The sequence below is a fragment of the Rana temporaria genome, chromosome 4 (genome assembly GCF_905171775.1).
Source record: "Rana temporaria chromosome 4, aRanTem1.1, whole genome shotgun sequence".
NCBI classification, from domain to species: Eukaryota; Metazoa; Chordata; class Amphibia; order Anura; family Ranidae; genus Rana; species Rana temporaria.
Genome location: NC_053492.1, coordinates 355,316,051 through 355,334,731, shown reverse-complemented (window position 1 = coordinate 355,334,731; position 18,681 = coordinate 355,316,051). Strand labels below are relative to the sequence as shown.

At 41.5% G+C, this 18,681-nt stretch overlaps 1 protein-coding gene across 8 annotated transcripts in view; it reads left to right on the top strand.

The window, feature by feature from the left end:
- Window positions 1-18,681, top strand: part of PLEKHG1 (pleckstrin homology and RhoGEF domain containing G1) — a 306,586-nt gene that overhangs the window by 274,928 nt on the left and 12,977 nt on the right. For all 8 annotated transcript variants that reach the window (XM_040350857.1, XM_040350856.1, XM_040350851.1 and 5 more), the window contains 7 exons: window positions 1,488-1,583; window positions 4,006-4,092; window positions 7,001-7,034; window positions 9,917-10,012; window positions 11,705-11,743; window positions 11,832-11,854; window positions 14,696-14,893. In XM_040350857.1, the coding sequence (XP_040206791.1) occupies window positions 1,488-1,583; window positions 4,006-4,092; window positions 7,001-7,034; window positions 9,917-10,012; window positions 11,705-11,743; window positions 11,832-11,854; window positions 14,696-14,893 (573 nt within the window). The remainder of the gene's footprint in view (window positions 1-1,487; window positions 1,584-4,005; window positions 4,093-7,000; window positions 7,035-9,916; window positions 10,013-11,704; window positions 11,744-11,831; window positions 11,855-14,695; window positions 14,894-18,681) is intronic.

Sequence of the window (18,681 nt, the reverse complement as noted above, 5' to 3'; positions counted from 1 at the left end):
GGAAACCTGGTGTAGTCTGAGGTGAAAGATGACAACATTAGAAAGGGCTAATCTTTTCTCAAGTCCTGTTTTATGGCTACCGTGGTCTGATATTTTACCAATTATTTTGTAAAATGTTGCTAATATAAATTTAATATAAATATAAATTTGTTAATGTTACTTTGGTGTGCTGGCTAATGTAATAAGTGGATTCTTATCTTTTTATAAACCTTACATTTTGGTAAATGTTTGCAAAGAGATTACATGAACATGAGATAGACACTGTTTGTTTTTAAACAAAAGTTACTAAGGCAGGATTTTCTTATAAAAGATGACTGTAAATACTCACCTTTTCTGCTGTCCATGCTGCCAAATGCCCCTACATAACAGAGATATCATCATATGAAGTCCGTCGCATTTCAGAGATTGTCTATTTTCTTGGTCACCCATGGCTTTCAATAGTGCCTCCTATAGACCTGCATGTCACTACTGTCTAATGTCAGCAGAGAGAACCAGTGCGAGATGTTGGAGACAAACGAGGTTGACCATTTTCCAGCGGGGTTCAGGGGACAATTTAAGTAAATTTTGCCTTCGTAACATTGAATAATGACAGGGTCATTTTAAGTAGAGTATACATGTATGCAGTCTAAATGATTTTACAAGGTCTTCGTATAACAGTATAATGTAAACAGTGGTAAATGATGCACTGTACGCTTTAGAAAGGAGCTTGGTATAGCTAAGAAAATGGAAGATGCATAAGTGTGAGTATTTCTATTCAGGCAGAATTCCACCCATTGAACAATGTAAACAACAGCAGGATGACAGCTGCTCAAAGTATGGACCCAACCACATAACTATACTGAGTATTCCTAATCATTTGGTGGTGGGGATGGTAAAAATCTCCTAATTGGATGCTAAAATAGCATCTGAAGGAATTGCTCGAGTCTGAAAACACTAACAGCAGATACAGTAGATCTATACATATGATAGTGAGTAAATATATACTGTTATGGCTCCACTAAGATAAAATATAGGTTTGTTTTCCTGTTTTTAGGCCTCATGCACACGCGGAGGAAAAGACTGCCACTTTTAGAGATGTTCTTCTTTTTTATATTATGCCTTAAATGCAGCTCTATATTAGACAATGTGTCCATGCGCACTGTAAGCACTTAGATACTGATTTTAGAGCAGTATTTAACAGGCAAAAAAAAGAACCTTTCCAAAACCTGAATTCTGAGAGAAGCTTACTGGTATAGTTTATGCATATGCACACAATTTTAGTCTAGTGGCTAGAACAAATTTGTATTTTATTCGCTAGAATAAAATTATGTGCATACAACTAGCGCGCATCAACTTGCGTAAATATGTACATCAATACACATCAGACCAAGCATTTTGTTATATGCACAAAAGTTATATCTTAAAAACATACTTGCATAGTGTTGAACCAAGTGTTTTTTTTTTTTTTTGAGACGTACCACTGATGAATATCTGTTTTCCTTCCGTAGTGTTGCAACCTTATGCTGGTGGAAGTGATTCCAAAAGAGCCCCTCAGTTTCAGTGTGTTTCACTACAAGAGCCCCAAGCTTCAGCATACTGTACAGGTAATATTTTTGCATTCAGCCTTTGCTATGTGACAAATGAGATCAAAGCCCAGAAAGGTCATTGTGCTAATCTCTTACAGGAAAGACTGAAGAATCTTGACATATGTAATTAGTAGGAGATCAGGATATTACAAGAGCACTACAGAGAAGTACATTATTGCCTTCTCTACAGAACCTGCTTAAAATGTGGCTCCAGTTTTGTTGGGGGAAAATAAATCTTTTTACAGATGAACTATGGAGAATGCAAAGATTTTAGTTAACGTCTTTGCAGATTCTTTTCATTCTGTGTTCTTAAAGAGGACCCCCCCAAACACACACACTCCTGTCCCTACTGTATAAACCTGTCAATCAAAAGAGGAATTGATTTTACTTCCCTATATCATTGTGGCTTTTTCTTCCTACTTACTATTTTTGTCCTGCCTCTGTGCTGCCTGGGTCCCCATTCCCATGTCGCCTTTTTAAAAATGTCTATGATAGCGCACATGTGACAGGTGAAGAACTTCATCCTGTGCATGTACAGTACGATACTGCAGGTATCTGGGGGGGGCCTCATGAGATCGCCTCATGTGATTGCCCCATGTGATCTCCTCCAGAAGCATATATTTTCCCAGGAAATGAATGGAACTTTGTAGGGCACATACGCAGTATGCTAATACTGCAAGATTTCGCAGTTTAGGTACAGGATTCCCCTAAAGTCAATGGTGACGCTGCCTTCCCAGGGGCCATTTATGTGGACGAGGCTACGTCACCACTTCCTTCTGGGAAACCAGGAAGTGGAAGAGAAAAAAGGTAAGTAAAGCAGAAAAACATAAAAGAAAAGTGTAAGGTGATTTCACATCGACATAAAAAGATGCACGCTAATGTGAAATTTCAGGGGAAAAGGAGAAAGCCCCACTTTAAGAAATGTTTGTTTGTCGGAAAGAAGACCTGTTTCAAAAAGCTATGTATAGATACAGAGAAGGTAGTAACCATTGACGTGTTTGTAAACCCAGACAACAAACTGAGGCCAGGAGGAGGTTTTCTGTAGTCCTGATACATTCCCTGTCCTAGGGTGATAATGGCGCTCCTCCATAGAGGTGCTGTCACCCTAGGACTGAAGGGGTACTGGTAAAAATAAAGGTCAAAAGCATGAAAAACAAAACAAATGCAACAACTACATCTAAGCACTGGAAAGCTTCTATATAATACTTTTTGTTCTTGGGTTTAGATATACTTAACAAAAGCAACCAACCATTCAGAAAGAATAAAACAAGGCTGTTTGTCTTGTTACTACAACCTTTCTAAGACCTATTGCCTACATGTGAGAACAGGTGGCATAAATACTAACCCTGCTAAAATGTGCACAGGTACTCGGTGGTTTGACAGCTGTCTGGTTAGTGTTGGTGTGCAGGCCCAGCACACTTGTCAAAATAGTGATCAACTGCTTGCTGTGACTACAACAACTATTCTACCTAAAGTAGATTTTAAAGGCAAACCAGTCGTCTGCCAGGCAGTGTTTACTGCCACTTCAGTGCAATAACAAAGCTATTTACGTTTATGTTTTTTAAAGGACATCTAGCCCCCCACTCCCATCAATTGACATTGATGTGGATTGCAATAGGCACAGAGAAGCCACCCCATAGTCTGTACTGGAATTACCCCGTCAGACACTGTCTTCAAATGCATCTTCCCCATTGAAATTATAGGCTTGTGCTCAACTTTGACCAATTATATTATCCCCTGGTTTACTGCGGGAGCATGAAGATTGTAGCTGGGCCTCTTGGACATCCACTGGGCCCTAGGCTCCTGCTGTTGCCTTGTGGCTATTGTGGCTTTATGTATGGCCATTAATGGGATGAATGACTGGAAATCCTAGACATGTGGAGACGAGAATGAACTTGGACAAGGGTGTGAGTTAATGACTGTGCAGTGACATGCACTGCAGTGTGAGTTGCTTGTCCGCTACCACAGTTACCATCTAACAAATCACATTTAATTTTTAAGAAAGATCTTGCTACTTGGGTACTAAATATTAGTGACACTCGGGCTCTGCAAATACCAGATTCTTTTTTTCGTGACTATAGCTAGAGTTTTAGAGGGGTTAAATTGCAACATTATTATTTTGAATTTTTCAAGTACTTCAAAGTTACGTTTTTAAACAATATTCTACATCTAGATCATTCCAGGCCTAGGAACAAGCTGCGGGGTGAAAAACAGTCAAACTGAGACCTAATCAAATCAATAGCACTGTAAATACTTTTGGGCATTTATTTTATTTTTTTCCATTTGTGGTATATGAAAAAAAACTAATAAAATAAAAATCAATACATTTAATAATAAAAATATATATGTATTTAATATACACCTTCTACTGCTATCTATTGGTGATGAATATCTCCAGAACATTTCATGTCCATCCTCTTAACAGATGTCATTTTAACAGGCCAAGTCTCAACAGGAAAAACGACTCTGGATTTTGCATTTGAAAAGGCTGATATTGGAGAATCACCCTGCTAAAATACCAGCCAAGGTTTGTGCACACACCTCACATATTTATGCTAAAGGAGAAAATGCTGCCTGGGTGGCTGATTTATGAAAACTGGATTAAAAATATAGTTGCGTCTCAAGACACAATTAGGCCTGGTTCATGCCTATGCAGGTTGCAGTTTGCATATTGCAGGTGCGTTTTTTCAATGCAAGTTTTTGATCCATTGAAGTCTATGGAACCAAAAAACAGAAAAAAGTCCTTGGTCCTTTCCATAAAATGCACAGATGTGAACTACATCCATAGGAAACCATGTTAAATGGACTGTAGTGTGTTTCTGCAAAACTGAAAACGCACTAAAAAATGCATAGGTGTGAATCAGGCTTTAGTGTATACGTAGCTAGGAAAATGCATAATGGGAGTAGAATTCCCTGCTACAAAGCCCTACTTGACGACAAACAAAACCTTTTATTTGAGTAAGGATCTTTCTGTTGCTATTTCCTATGCAGCATTGAAGTAGCATACTGTTGGATTATGTAATTAATTGCATATGCCGCGTGTCTTGCTGTGGTTACTCCTATAGAGTAATATAAAATCTTAAGACGTAGGAGAGCTTTATATGGCATGCCGCTTCTATGTGCACTTGCAGATGTATGCAACCGAGACCTTGACGCCATGAATTTAGGTAAATAGATCCCTTTTGCTGGCACTAAAGGCATACCTCCCAACATTTTGAGATGGGAAATAGTGACACCTACTAGCAAACATAGGTAGGCATAAAACACTCCTCCTGTCACACCCCTTAGGCTCCATGCACACTGAAGCTGATAAAAGCTATAAAAAAATGCCAGTAGCTTTGCAGGGAGCCTTTCAACGTTTTTTAGCGTTTTTGCAATAGCTTTAATCAGCGTTTTTGAGTGTAGCTTTTTTCTTTTTTTTTTTTTTTAATGGATTAAAAAAACGCAAAAAAACGCTGGCGCCAGCGTTTTTAAGCGTTTTGAACGCTTTGAACACAAATTTCGGGCGTTCAGAAAAAAGCCAATAAACTCCAAAGCTCGTTAACACTAAAAACACCCATGTGTGCGGGCACATAGGCTAACATAGAGTTCAGTTTATGGGCTTTAAAAAAAAAAGCCAAAACGCCAATAAACTGCAGTTTATCAGCTTCAGTGTGCATGGAGGCTTAAAGGAGAATTTAACAAAAAAAAGTTATGTAAATTGACAGGGGCTTTTTTTTTTTTTTTTAACTACTACTATTCCTTTATATTGGCTTTTAGAATCTGCAAATGAAGCAATTTAGAATTTGGATGAAAAAATTTGCACTGGGAAACACTTTTTTGAAAGATAAAAAGTGCATTTTATATACAACTATATACTGTAGATCAGACCAAAATGAGGGGCATTGCTCCAAATCGGGGACAGTTGGGAGCTATGCTGAAGTCGGTGTAATGGGCAGTAAACAATCCAGTTTGTCAGCTGAAACCTATAATCTGCAAAAGGTTTTAACCCTACTTTTACTAATGTGTTGTCTGTGCTAATTTTTAAACAAAACTCCAGTGTGCTTTAAATTTTTTACATGGCTGGAAATTGTTTACACTAGAGGTTTACATTTCACCTTAGCCATTTTCAGTTTATACATTAAAAACACACAACTTTAGTTTTATATGGAACATATGAGGTCAGTAAAAATAATCTAGCTAAGAAAAATAAAATCCATTCCAAAATGTATATGTAAGGATATACTAGATATGGGATAGTAGTGACACCTAGTGGTATACATTTGCATAGCATAGTTTGTACAAAACGTAGGCTAGTAGTGACAATTAGGGATAGTAGTGACACCTAGTGGTATACGTTTGCATAGCATAGTTTGTACAAAACGTAGGCTAGTAGTGACACTTGGTTATTTATTTATATATATATATATATATATATATATATATATATATATATATATATATATATATCTCACAACAGATGTGAAAAGTGTACTTAATCTGAAGAATTTAATAGTTTTGGAGCTTTATACATTAACTTCAGTGGGAGCATTTCGTGATGTGTATTCTGTACTTTACAATAGTCTTTCTGGTGGAGCTTTCTATTCTGACCAGAACCCCCTAGAGCAGGGATATGCAATTGGCGGACCTCCAGCTGTTGCCAAACTACAAGTCCCATGAGGCAAAGCAAGACTCTGACAGCATCAAGCATGACACCCAGAGGAAGAGGCATGATGGGACTTGTAGTTTGGAAACATCTGGAGGTCCGGGAATTGCATATCCCTGCCCTAGAGCCTAGAACAGGGATATGCAATTAGCGGAACCTCCAGCTGTTGCCAAACTACAAGTCCCATGAGGCATAGCGAGACTCTGACAGCATCAAGCATGACACCCAGAGGCAGAGGCATGATGGGACTTGTAGTTTGGCAACAGCTGGAGGTCCGCTAATTGCTTATCCCTGGCCTAGAACATAGGTCTCAAACTGGCGGCTCTCCAGCTGTTGAGAAACTACAAGTCCCATGAGACGTTGCAAGGCTGTCAGTTACAAGCATGACTCCCACAGGCGTGATGGGAGTTGTAGTTCCGAAACAGCTGGAGGGCCGCCAGTTAGACACCCCTGCCCTAGAAGTTCTAGTCAGCCATTGGTTTGGTCCTGCTTTTTGGTTCCACCAAAGGCTGGATACGTTTTTTTAAAATTCAGTGGATGTCCTTTTTACTTTTGGGGATTAGTGATTAACATTGAGTATATACAGTATGTAAGTCTACCATTATATTTATTCAATTTTGTGTTTATAGAAAACTATAAGCAGAACTGGAAATTTTTAAAAGGTGAAAAAAAACTTTTTAAAAATGTGTTTAGTATTTATCTATGACTGTAAGTTACTATACTGGTGCGCTTATTGTTTAAGTAAAGTTGTCAGATATCCTAAACTCCTCATGAATCATTTCATTTGTAGGCAAAGCAAGCTATTCTGGAAATGGATGCAATACGTAAGTTTACCTGTGTGCTCTTATGTGCTATTAGCATCTGTGATTTATATCATTCTTTTTTACTTTGTTTTGCGAAGGCCTCATGCACATGGGCCTGCGTTTATGATCCGTAAAATATAAATGCACTCTATACTTTCCGGAACCATTTCTCTTGCTTTTTAATGTGTTTGTGTTTTTTTTTTAATTTTTTTATTATTATTATTTGCACATTTACATGCATTTACAAGTGTTACAATGTGGAAAACCAGGCTAAGAAGCTCCAGAATGCACACATTTTTTTAGACTGCATGCACCTAAATACATCTGAATTCCTAGATGTAAATGCAGCCATATGAAAGCATTAGATGTTTCCACATGCCTTTAGAAAAAAGCTCCCAACACTTCTGGATGCATTATGATACCTATGTGCATTGGGCATAAAGGTATGCTAACTTTCTCTATACTTGCTGTAGTCAGTTTTTTTTTTTTTTAGTCCGGTGATGCACATTTTTGTTGTTTCAAGTAAATAATAATATAGTTTTTATTAGGGGTTTCGCTACAGAAGAATAAATTCTGGTACTTTAGGCTCCATGCACACTAGTGTTTTTTTTAAGCTCCTAGAAGCTGTTCGCTTCTAGAAGCAGAAAAAAATGCTAAATAGTGTTATCCTATGTGCTATGCACACTACTTTATTCTATTGGCCTTTTTAGCTAATTGGCCTCAGCCTCAGCATCTAGGAGCAGAAAATAAAATAGTTTTTGTCGTTTTTTGGAGTGTTTTTGCAGCAGAAACGCTACTAATAGCATTGTTTTAGCTTTTTATTTTTTTAAAGGAGCTGCACAAATGCTAATGAAACACTAGCGCTCTTAAACACTCCTACAAAAAGCTATTACAAGTATTTTTTTTTTATCTAGCATTTTTTAAGCTTTAAAAAATGCTAGTGTGCATGGACCTTTAATGCACTTTCTCATTTGTCTAAAGTGAAAATGTTCTTTTAACCACTTAAGGACCTTGTCTGTTTTTCAGACTGAGTGTTTACAAGTTTAAAATTGTTTTTTTTGCAATAAATTTACTTAGAACCCCCAAACATTATATATTTCTTTTTAGAACACCCTAGAGAATAAAATGGCGGTCATTGCAATACTTTTTGTCACACTGTATTTGCGCAGCGGTCTTGCAACCTCACTTTTTTTAATTAAAAAATAAGACCGTAAAGTTAGCCCAATTTTTTTTTATATTGTGAAAGATAATGTTACGCCGAGTAAAATAATACTCAACATGTCACGCTTCAAAATTGCGCCCGCTCGTGGAATGGCGTCAAACTTTTACCCTTAATCTCCATAGGCGACATATAAAAAATTCTATAGGTTGTATCTTTTGAGTAACAGAGGAAGTCTAGGGCTAGAATTATTGCTCTAACGATTGCGGCGATACCTCACTTGTGCAGTTTGAACACCGTTTTCATATGTGGGCACTACTCACGTATGCATTCGCTTCTGCTGCGAGCTCATCGGGATGGGGCACTTAAAAAAAAATGCTGTTTTCTTATTTATTTGAATAGATTTTATTAATTTTTACACTGTTTAAAAAAAAAAAAAATATATATATATATATATATATATATATATATATTATCTATCACTTTTATTCCTATTACAAGGAATGTAAACATCCCTTGTAATAGAAAAAAAGCATGACAGGTCCTCTTAAATATAAGATCTGGGGTAAAAAAAAAAAATCTCATATTTAGACTAAAATGCAATAAAAAATAAATAAATTGTCATTTGAAAAAATGACAACAGAAAAATGTGCCTTTAAGAAGCATGGGCGGAAGTGACGTTTTGACGTCGCTTCCACTCTGCTATGCTATGGAGATGGGTGGGGGCCATCTTGCCCTCACTCGTATCCCAAGCAAGCAGGACACAAGACCCGATCGCCTCCAACGGCTCCGGTAAGCGGCGGAGGGTGCGGGAGAGCAGCGGGAGGGGGCCCCTCTCCCGCCGCCGATAACGGTGATCTCGCGCCGATCCGCCGCGGAGACCACCGTTATCGTTTACAGGACTGGCCACGTTAAAGATGAATATCTCAGTTGTGGCAGCAGCTGCTGCCGTTACCGAGATATTCATTTTTAAAGTGATGACGTATATGTACGTGAGGCGGTCCTTAAAGTGGTTGTAAAGGTTCGTTTTTTATTTTCTAAATAGGTTCCTTTAAGGTAGTGCATTGTTGGTTCACTTACCTTTTCCTTCGATTTCCCTTCTAAATGTTTTATTTCTTTGTTTGAATTTCTCACTTGTTTCTCCTCAGTAAGCTTTCCACCATCATCCGAGCGGTGGAAAGTCATTTAGAACAGCGAACAGCTTACTAAGGAGGAACAGGAAGTAAGAAATTCAGACAAAGCAAAAAAAAACAGTTAGAAGGGAAATTGAAGGAAAAGGTAAGTGAACCAACAATGCACTAGCTTAAAGGAACCTATTTAGAAAATAAAAAAACGAACCTTTACAACCCCTTTAAGTGGTTTTAATTTAGAAGCCATTTACTGTGTAACCTAATGGAGTTGGACTCCAAGGTATGCACAGCACTTATGATGAGATCTGTGGCATCCTTTTGATGACATTAGACTTAATTACACCTTCAAAGTCATTGTGGGCATTATAAAATATAAGTGGATGTACCAATTTGTCAATAGTGATAGGTTTTCTGTCTTTTTTTTTTTTTTTTTTGGTCTTGTATACTTGAGCTAGCAGCCAGAGCCTTGGGAAAACCATTTCAGGTTTCCACTTTGCATGGAGAGGGTCCTCCCACACATCTTTTTAATCACACTAGATTTTGCTCTCCTTTGTTTCTCAGTTTTTATGTATTCACATGGCGTATCGTTAACTAAAACAATTTATGTAATGTAGATCACCCTGGCTTCTCCTATGGTGCAGAGGTGGAGAAGAAAGCCACTACAAATTTGAAAGAAGACTCCATTTCAAGTAGAGTCAGAAGAAAGTCTGGTAAGAAACAAATATTTAGTTTATAAAACTAGGTATGCAGATGCTGAGACACGCAGTTTATGTAATCTTAATCAAGTGTATACTCTAGTCTAGAGGTCGACCGAGATGGGTTTTTCCCTGGCCGATGCCGATATTTAGAAATCGGGGCGGCCGATATATGATGCCGATTTTTGCGGCCGATATTTTTGGGCAGGTGGCACTGATAGGTGCCACTGGCTTGTGGCACTTACAGGTGACACTGGCAAGTGGCACTGATTGGCGGGTGGCACTAATTGGCAATGGCAGGTTGCACTGGATGGAACTAATTGGCACTAGCAGATGGCACTGATTGGCAGGTGGCACTGGATGGCACTAGTTGGCATTGGCAGGTGGCACTGGTTGGTACTGGCAAATGTCACTGATTGGCACGTGGCATTAAGGTGACACTGGCAGGTGGCACTAATTGGCAGGTGGCACTGGATGGCAATAGTTGGCACTGGCAGATGCCACTGGTTGGCATTGACACCTGGCATTGGCAGGTGGCACTGGATGGCACTAGCAGATGGCACTGGTTGGTACTGATTGGCAGGTGGCACTAATTGGCACTGGCAGGTGGCACTGGCTGGCAATAGTTGGCACTGGCAGCTGGCACTGGTTGTCATTGGTAGGTGGCACTGGCAGGTTGCACTGGATGGCATTGGCAGGGGGCACTGGCAGGTGGCACTGGATGGCACTAGTGCCACTGACATGTGGCACTGGCAGGTGGCACTGGATGGCATTTACAGATGGCACTAGTTGGCAGGTGGCACTGGATGGTACTAGTTGGCACTGGCTGGTTGTCATTTGCAGATGGCACTGGCAGGTTTCACAGCCCATAATGTAGCTGTGTGAAACGCTCTCTCTCTCCATACAGTTTCACATGGTGCTGCAGAGAGGAGAGAGAGGAGCTCAGATTCATCGTGATGTTGGAGGTGGGCGGGACCCGGGGTGGGCGGGCCCCAGCAGCTATCCAGCCAATGATCTCATCCCATTGGCTGGTGTTGGACAGCTGAATCCCGCCCACCCCGACATCAGACTGTGCCAATGACAGCTCCCTTCTCTCTCTCCTTAGTGTTTCACAAACATGGCGCTGCTCTGCAGACAGTGTGGAGAAGGGACGAGGAACCCCATGTTCCTCCTCCCTTCTCCACACTCTGCTGATGCAGATATGTTAAATATCGGCCACATTTGGATAATAATCGGCCAATGCCGATTTCTCCAAAATGACCGAATATCGGACGATATATCGGTCGACCTCTACTCTAGTCACTGTGATGGCCATTGAGTCCAATGCTTTGGCAGCTTGTTAAGACTACCAGATTGGATCTCCATAATTAATTACAAAGCGGCTTTGTCAGCTGCCTAAGTATTTCACTGCAGTATCTTTATGCCTTAGACAAGTTTTATACATTGACCTTCCTGATGATGAACTGTCATGACTGTAGGCTTTAAATCGTAGAGAGCTATTTATAGTAAAACGAGAAAGTTATTTATATGACTGAACATCTGTAAGTCAAAATCGCACATATGTTTTAGATTATAAATAATAAGTACCATATGTGCTGGGGCAGACAGCACAGAGAAAGTAATAAATGCCTATAAGCCAATTCATTTCTCAAGTTTACCATTTTTTAAAGCACATTTTGAATAGTATTTTTTATTTTATTTTTGCAGAACCATCCTCAAGCCTGCATAAAGTAATGAATCAAAATGGTAAGCTAAAAAAAAAAAAAAAAGAAAAAAAAAAAGCTTTTCCTAATGCATTTTATTGTGGTCTCACTTTTTTTGCTTTGTTTTTCAGATATGAGCCCTGACGTTCAGAAGGTAAGGTTTCGGTAGTTGGAAGCAATAGTTGTTTGTATTTTCTGATCTCGTGTCTCGTCTTCCTTTTACCATTCAGCCTCAAGCATTGGTGTGACGTGTGTGTGTGTGTGTGTGTGTCTTGCAATGAACATGGCATAATACCTACAGTATATGGCCACTATCATTGCTGATTTATTTTAGAAAAGGCAAATTTGTTTTCATTGGGATTTAACGCTTAGTGAGTCATTGACCCAGGTATATAGGCCAAGGAATTGGTGGCATTAATACCATGGTGGTCTACATGGCTGCTATGCATCCCAGACCAAGGAGGCGGGTGGCAGGGCACCACGAATTAGAATCGGTGGGTCCCTCTGCCCTTAAATTGTGCCCCATTCAGCCTTTGTGCAAAGCATGCTTGATCCCTGCAGGAACTTGGTGGGAACTATTAAAGATCAGTGTTGAGCCTTTTTCCTGATGGTAATTTTTATTAGTTGTGAGCAAGTTTGACCCTTTCAGTGTCTGAGGAGGAGGTGAGCAGCAATTTGACCTGGTGAAGGGAGCACTTGTCAGAGATTGTTGGTTTATCTGAGAAGCACCTTTTTTATTTTTTCTCACAGTGGAATTTGAAGCACACGCTATATAAGAAGATTTTGTATTCCAATTAACTTTCTTATATATTTGTTATTGGACTTTCAGCACATGCGTTTACTGCACATTAATATTGGATTTATTTTAAGATTTTTTTGTTTCAATCAACTTTTGTATACATTTACTATTGGAATACTGTCAGGTCACCTGCGGTCAGGTGACAGATGCACACCATTGGGGTCAGGAGTGCACCGCTAAGGTAACGGACCCTACGGTTGACTGCTACAGACGGAACACTGGGTGGCTAAGGAAGGCAGGGGAGCTAGAGCCTAAGATTGCCCAGGGCACAGAGTCTAAGATCCAGCAGGTGTTCACCAGAGCCTCTAGTGGTGAGGATGGACTGGGCTGCAATTGGACCCAGGTCGCAGCCCCCAGAGTACCCCAGCTCATGCTCGCACTAGGCTATAGAGGATAGAGGGGAAGCAGAAGCTCAGGATACAAGACATAGTGAGGGGATAAGCCAAAGGTCAGGGCAACTAGCAGACAAGGATAAACAAAGGACACGCCAAAGGTCAAGGTCACAAGCAGACAGGGATAGTCGAGAACAAGCCAATATCGGTAAAACAGAGACAGACATAGAAAGCAGGAACTCAAACACACAATAGCTTAACAAACACTGTTGATCAGCACGGCTGGCTTGCAGTGCACAGGTTAATATAGAGTTCCCTGATAGGGCCTGGGGTGGAGCCAAGCTAGAGGAGAGATTACTTAAGCAGCCAGGTGAGAGTGGCTGGCCTCTAAATTGAACACATGGAGGAGGTAAGCTGACAGACAAACATTACTGCATATGCATGACAACTACTTTGTAAAGCACTGTGTAAACTGTTGGCGCTATATAAATCGTGTATATAATAATAATATTGATGGACTTTATATTTATTCAACACATGCATTTATTGCATATTATTTGATTTATGTATTTGTCAGACTGCAGATGCATATTTTACATATTCATTCATTGTTGTTTTGTGATAACATCCTGGTGATGGCAGCAGCTAGATTTATTGCACATCTTTTATGTCGCAGTTTCTGCATTTATTGATACTTTTATATTCACACCACTAGGTGGCAGCGCACAACTACCACATATTTTAATTCAGCCTTTATTACTACAGACTCGGCTCAACTGATCACTGCTTTCATTTGTAAGCAAACAGCCAGCAGATGAAGTCTATTATTACTCACCTTTACTGTGGCACTGACTGAGACATCATACAGTGCAGAGCATGGTAGAGGAAGTGAGTAATGGAAGATTTACTCTGCCGACAGTTTTTTTATAGGTAAAAGTACTGATCAGCTGAATTATCACTGCAATCACTCATGAATCCATGGCACTGGAGATCTTAATTCAGAATCATCCATGTTTTATATGCCTGAGCAGTGGGTGAATGTTATTTCTAATAAGCAAGGAAATTAACTTTGCTAGTACAATCTGTATACTGTAGGTTCACCATTATGCACTGGCTCATTCCATTTACCATGCTATAAATTCAATATTCTGCACTTTTTCATTCCATATGTCATGCTGTAAGTTTCCAACTTTCTTTGCCTTTTTATTCTATTCTATACTAGCTGAATACCCGGCGTTGCCCGTTCTTCCTATCTTAACCTTTTTGGGGAGGAAAATCATAGTAATATAAATATACCCATCTTTTATATAAGGGTGTAGGTAAGGGTTAATTTAACTGTCATATATTTTTATTTGGCATATAAGTAATATGTGTACCAGGTATTATTGAAATATCTCCAGGCGTACAGAAGTTATGTGGGAACATACATTTCCCATTGATTTGCATGGGACTTTAAACAAAAACCCCGACCCTCACAAATGGGGGTAGTTAAGGGATAAATTAACTATCCTATAGTTTAAGTGGACATACAAGTAACATATGACCAAGTGTTATCGAAATATGTACAGCCGTATGGAAGTTATGAAGTAACATGTATTTCCCATAGAGTTGAATGGGACTTTAAAGAAAAACCCTGACCATGGCAAATGGGGGGTGGGTAAGGGTTAAACCACCTATCCTATGTTTGTTGCTGACATATAAGTAACATGTGTGCCAAGTTTCATGTTAATATCTTTAGCCGTTTGGACGTGATGCTGGAACATACAAACATACACACACACACACACACACACACACACACACACGTTGAGTTTTATATATATAGAAGATTTTCTATATGTCTTTCTTTTTGTTTATTTTATAGCGCATCAGTGTGCAGGGCAGTCTGCAGTGTCAGGCTGCCAAACAGGGGTCAAGGGAGCTTCTTCTGAAATCTGGCCTGCGAAAAGGTGCCAGTGTGAGTGACAGCCAAGAGTTCTTCCGGCAAAACTATAAAAGTGAAAATCTGTGTCGAAGGCCAACAGGACAGACTGATGCTGATGATGAAGAGGAAAGTGAACAGGTGTGTTGCATATTCAACATTAATATCACCTGTAGATGTCTTTTGTGTTGTGTACAACATATTTTCTTTATCGTACATCACGGGACACAGAGCGGCATTCATTACTATATGGGTTATATGGAGTACCTTCAGGTGTAGACACTGGCAATCTCAAACAGGAAATGCCCCTCCCTATATAACCCCCTCCCATAGGAGGAGTACCTCAGTTTTTACGCCAGTGTCTTAGGTGTTAGTCATGGTTTAGCTTGCCTCCGCATCCTTGGGATTAGGTGAGCTACCGGTTCTGTCCAAAAAAGCCTCAGCGCTAAAGTGGTCAGTAACCGGACCCCAAACCCTTGGGGTATAGTCCATAATGCTTTTCTTTTTAGAGAGCTGGACCCTGGGCCCAGAACTTAGAAACCTTTGGGTACCTAAAGTTTTCTGTTGCCAGGGTGCTATATGGGCCCAGGACAGTGGATCCTTCATAGGAACCCAGGGCCTGAAGGTCTAGACATCCCCACGGAGATGGGGGAAGATTGGGCCTCTTGCTTGGCAAAGTCCTGCGGCATGGAGCAGGTAAGTGAGGGGAAAACTTGCGGAACTTGGTTCTTAGCAGGTTTTTTTCTGGGGGGTCACAGGGGACATGCCTAAAGTTATGCACTGCATCTGGCAAACTAGTCACATATCATAAAGATAGGATGGCTCTCTATGTATTATTCCCCATAAGATGTGACCTCCCTTGTAGTGTTGGAAAAGCATTGAGTGGGGCCTGTGTTATATAAAAATATATGTGTGTGTCAGAGATGCTCCATTCAGTCTTCCTCCTCAGAGCCTGAAAACGCTGACCTCCTCGTGTGTTCCAGGCTGCAGGCTGCAGTTTGCTGGAACAGAGAGGTCCCTTCCTCCCAAAATCCCCCCCCCCTCCCCCTGTCGGGAGGGGCATTTCCTGTTTGAGATTGCTGGGGGGGGAAGGGCGGGTCAGTGGCTTAAAGGAAGGGGCGGCCCTTCCTTGTTTGTTCCATCAATACTTTGGAACTGAGGAGAAAGACCAGAGCGGCAGCACGGGGCGCCGAGGACACACAGTGGCCAGAAAGGATATTGCAGTCTTCAGAGGACTGTTTTGTCAAGCCTAGAAATAGGCTGTTTCTTTTCCATCTCATAGTTTTTCTTTGCAATACTACTCAGGGGGACAGAATGTTTTTTCTTTCCTGGATTTGAAACAAAAACGAAAAAAAAAAAAAAAAAAAAAAAAAAAGTCATCTAGGGGAGAGGAAGCATTTTTTTATCCCCCAAACAGGTGTTTGGACAATTAACTTTTATAGTTCCAAATACCAATAGGTAGCAGGTGTACCTCGGTATTGTACCATGGTATGCCGCTGTTTTCCCTACAGGGAGCCTTGGGGCCATCGGGATCTGGGGCTGGAGCTGACGCGGGTCAGTCCAACCCTAAGATGGTCACGGAGGAGGTATTACTCACCTCTTTAAAAGAGATGCAGAAAAGCATGGGAAAAATGATATCCGCAGCTATGCGGGGCAGTAAGCGGAATAGATCTCCGTCGCCCGAGCGCGGACCCTCAGAAGAGGAGGTCCTTTCCTCAGGGGAATTGGACGACCTCTTGGACACGGACCAAGTAGGTTCAGGGATCGAAGACCCGGATACAGAGGAGTCTGGGGCAGTCTCCCTGAGGGAGAGCTGGTGGATTCAAGGATTGTCGGACTTGGTCCATAGGACATTCAACTTGCCAGTACCAGATCTCCAGGTATCGACGGTTTCAGCTTTGGGCTCACTGAGGGCGCCTCAAAGCAATGATGTGTTTCCGATCCATCCTCTATTAGAGGGAATTTTGTTCCAAGATTGGAACAAGCCAGATAAGATCTTCTTACCACCTAAAAGGTTCTCTGTCCTATATCCTATGGAAGAAAATTTTTCCAAAAGATGGGCTACTCCTGCAGTGGACGCAGCCATCTCATGTGTTAACAGATCATTAACATGCCCTGTAGAAAACATACAGGTGTTCAAGGATCCAGTTGATAAGCGCTTGGAAGCACTACTTAAGAACTCCTTCACTACTGCAGGGGCAGTAGTACAGCCAGCTGTGGCTGCGATTGGGGTCGCTCAAGCATTATCGGATCAATTTAAGCAGATGCTTAAACTTATTCCGGCCCAGCAGGCAGAAAAATTTTCGGATGTCCCTAAGGCCATATGTTTTACGGTAGACGCAATCAAGGATTCTATCCAGCAAGCGTCACGTTTATCGTTATCCCTTATCCATATGAGAAGACTCTTATGGTTAAAAAGCTGGGAGGCTGAGCCCCCATGCAAGAAGCTCCTGGTAGGGTTCCCCTTCCATGGAGGACGACTCTTCGGAGAAGACCTAGATAAATACATTCAGACCATTTCAAACGGCAAGAGTACTCTCTTGCCAACTAAGAAGAAGGTTCAGGGACCTGCGTTTAAACGACAGTATTCCCCTGGGCAGGGGCCCTCTAATGCCAAGCAGTATCGACGGCCTCCTGCAAAAGCAAACTTCGGCTTCAACAGCAGATCACAAGGACAGGCTGTTAGAGGCAAAAGGCAGTGGTTTCGCAAACCAGCAAAACCAGCCCCCAAGCCAACCTTATGAAGGGGCGCCCCCACCCACGAAGGTGGGGGGAAGGCTGCGACTCTTTTCAGAGATTTGGGAAGCCAGCATTCCCGACGAGTGGGTACGGTCTTCCGTGGCCACAGGCTACAAATTAGATTTCCTAAGGTTTCCTCCTCCTCATTTCCAGAAGTCGAGGATTCCAAACGATCCGGAAAAGGGAGCCGCATTAAGATCGGCATTAGATCATCTACTTTCCCAGGAAGTAATAGTAGAGGTACCAGTCCTGGAACAGGGGCTGGGTTTCTACTCCAACCTATTCATCATCCCAAAATCCAATGGAGATGTCAGGCCAATTTTGGACCTAAAGATGGTAAATGCATATCTAAAGATCCGCTCATTTCGGATGGAATCCGTGCGGTCAGCAGCTGCCACACTCCAGAAGGGACGACTTCATGGCGTCCATAGACATAAAGGATGCCTACCTTCATGTTCCAATTTATCAGCCACATCAAAGATATCTACGCTTCATGGTGGCTTCGCGTCACTTCAAATTCGTGGCGCTTCCCTTCGGGTTGGCTACGGCCCCCCGGGTGTTCACGAAGGTCCTAGCTCCAATCCTAGCCAAACTAAGGATCCAAGGGGTCACGATCCTAGCATACCTGGACGACCTCCTAGTCATAGATCACTCGTCTCCCGGCTTGGAGCGAGCAGTGGCCCTCACGGTCCAATACCTCGAGAGGTTCGGCTGGGTCCTAAATCGAGAAAAGTCAGCTTTCCAGCCCACAAAGCAGTTGGAATATCTCGGCATGAGATTAGACACAGAACAACAAGGAGTGTTCCTACCTCTGAGGAAGGTAAAAGCCATCAAGGAATTAATCCTACTGGTTCTAAGCAAGAAAGAACCGACTATTCGCCTATGTATGAGGTTACTAGGCAAGATGGTGGCCACATTCGAGGCGGTACCATACGCCCAGAGCCACACTCGCATCCTACAGGCAGCCATCCTGTCAGCATGGAGCAGAAGGCCACAGGCCTTGGATATCCCGTTGCCGCTCTCATCAAGAGTCCGACAAAGTCTGTGTTGGTGGTTAGACCCTCAGAATCTACTGAAGGGGAGGTCTTTCAGCCCAGTGGCTTGGAAGATAGTGACCACAGACGCCAGCCTGACGGGCTGGGGAGCAATTTTGGATGGTTGCACTCGCCAAGGTACTTGGGCAAAGCCAG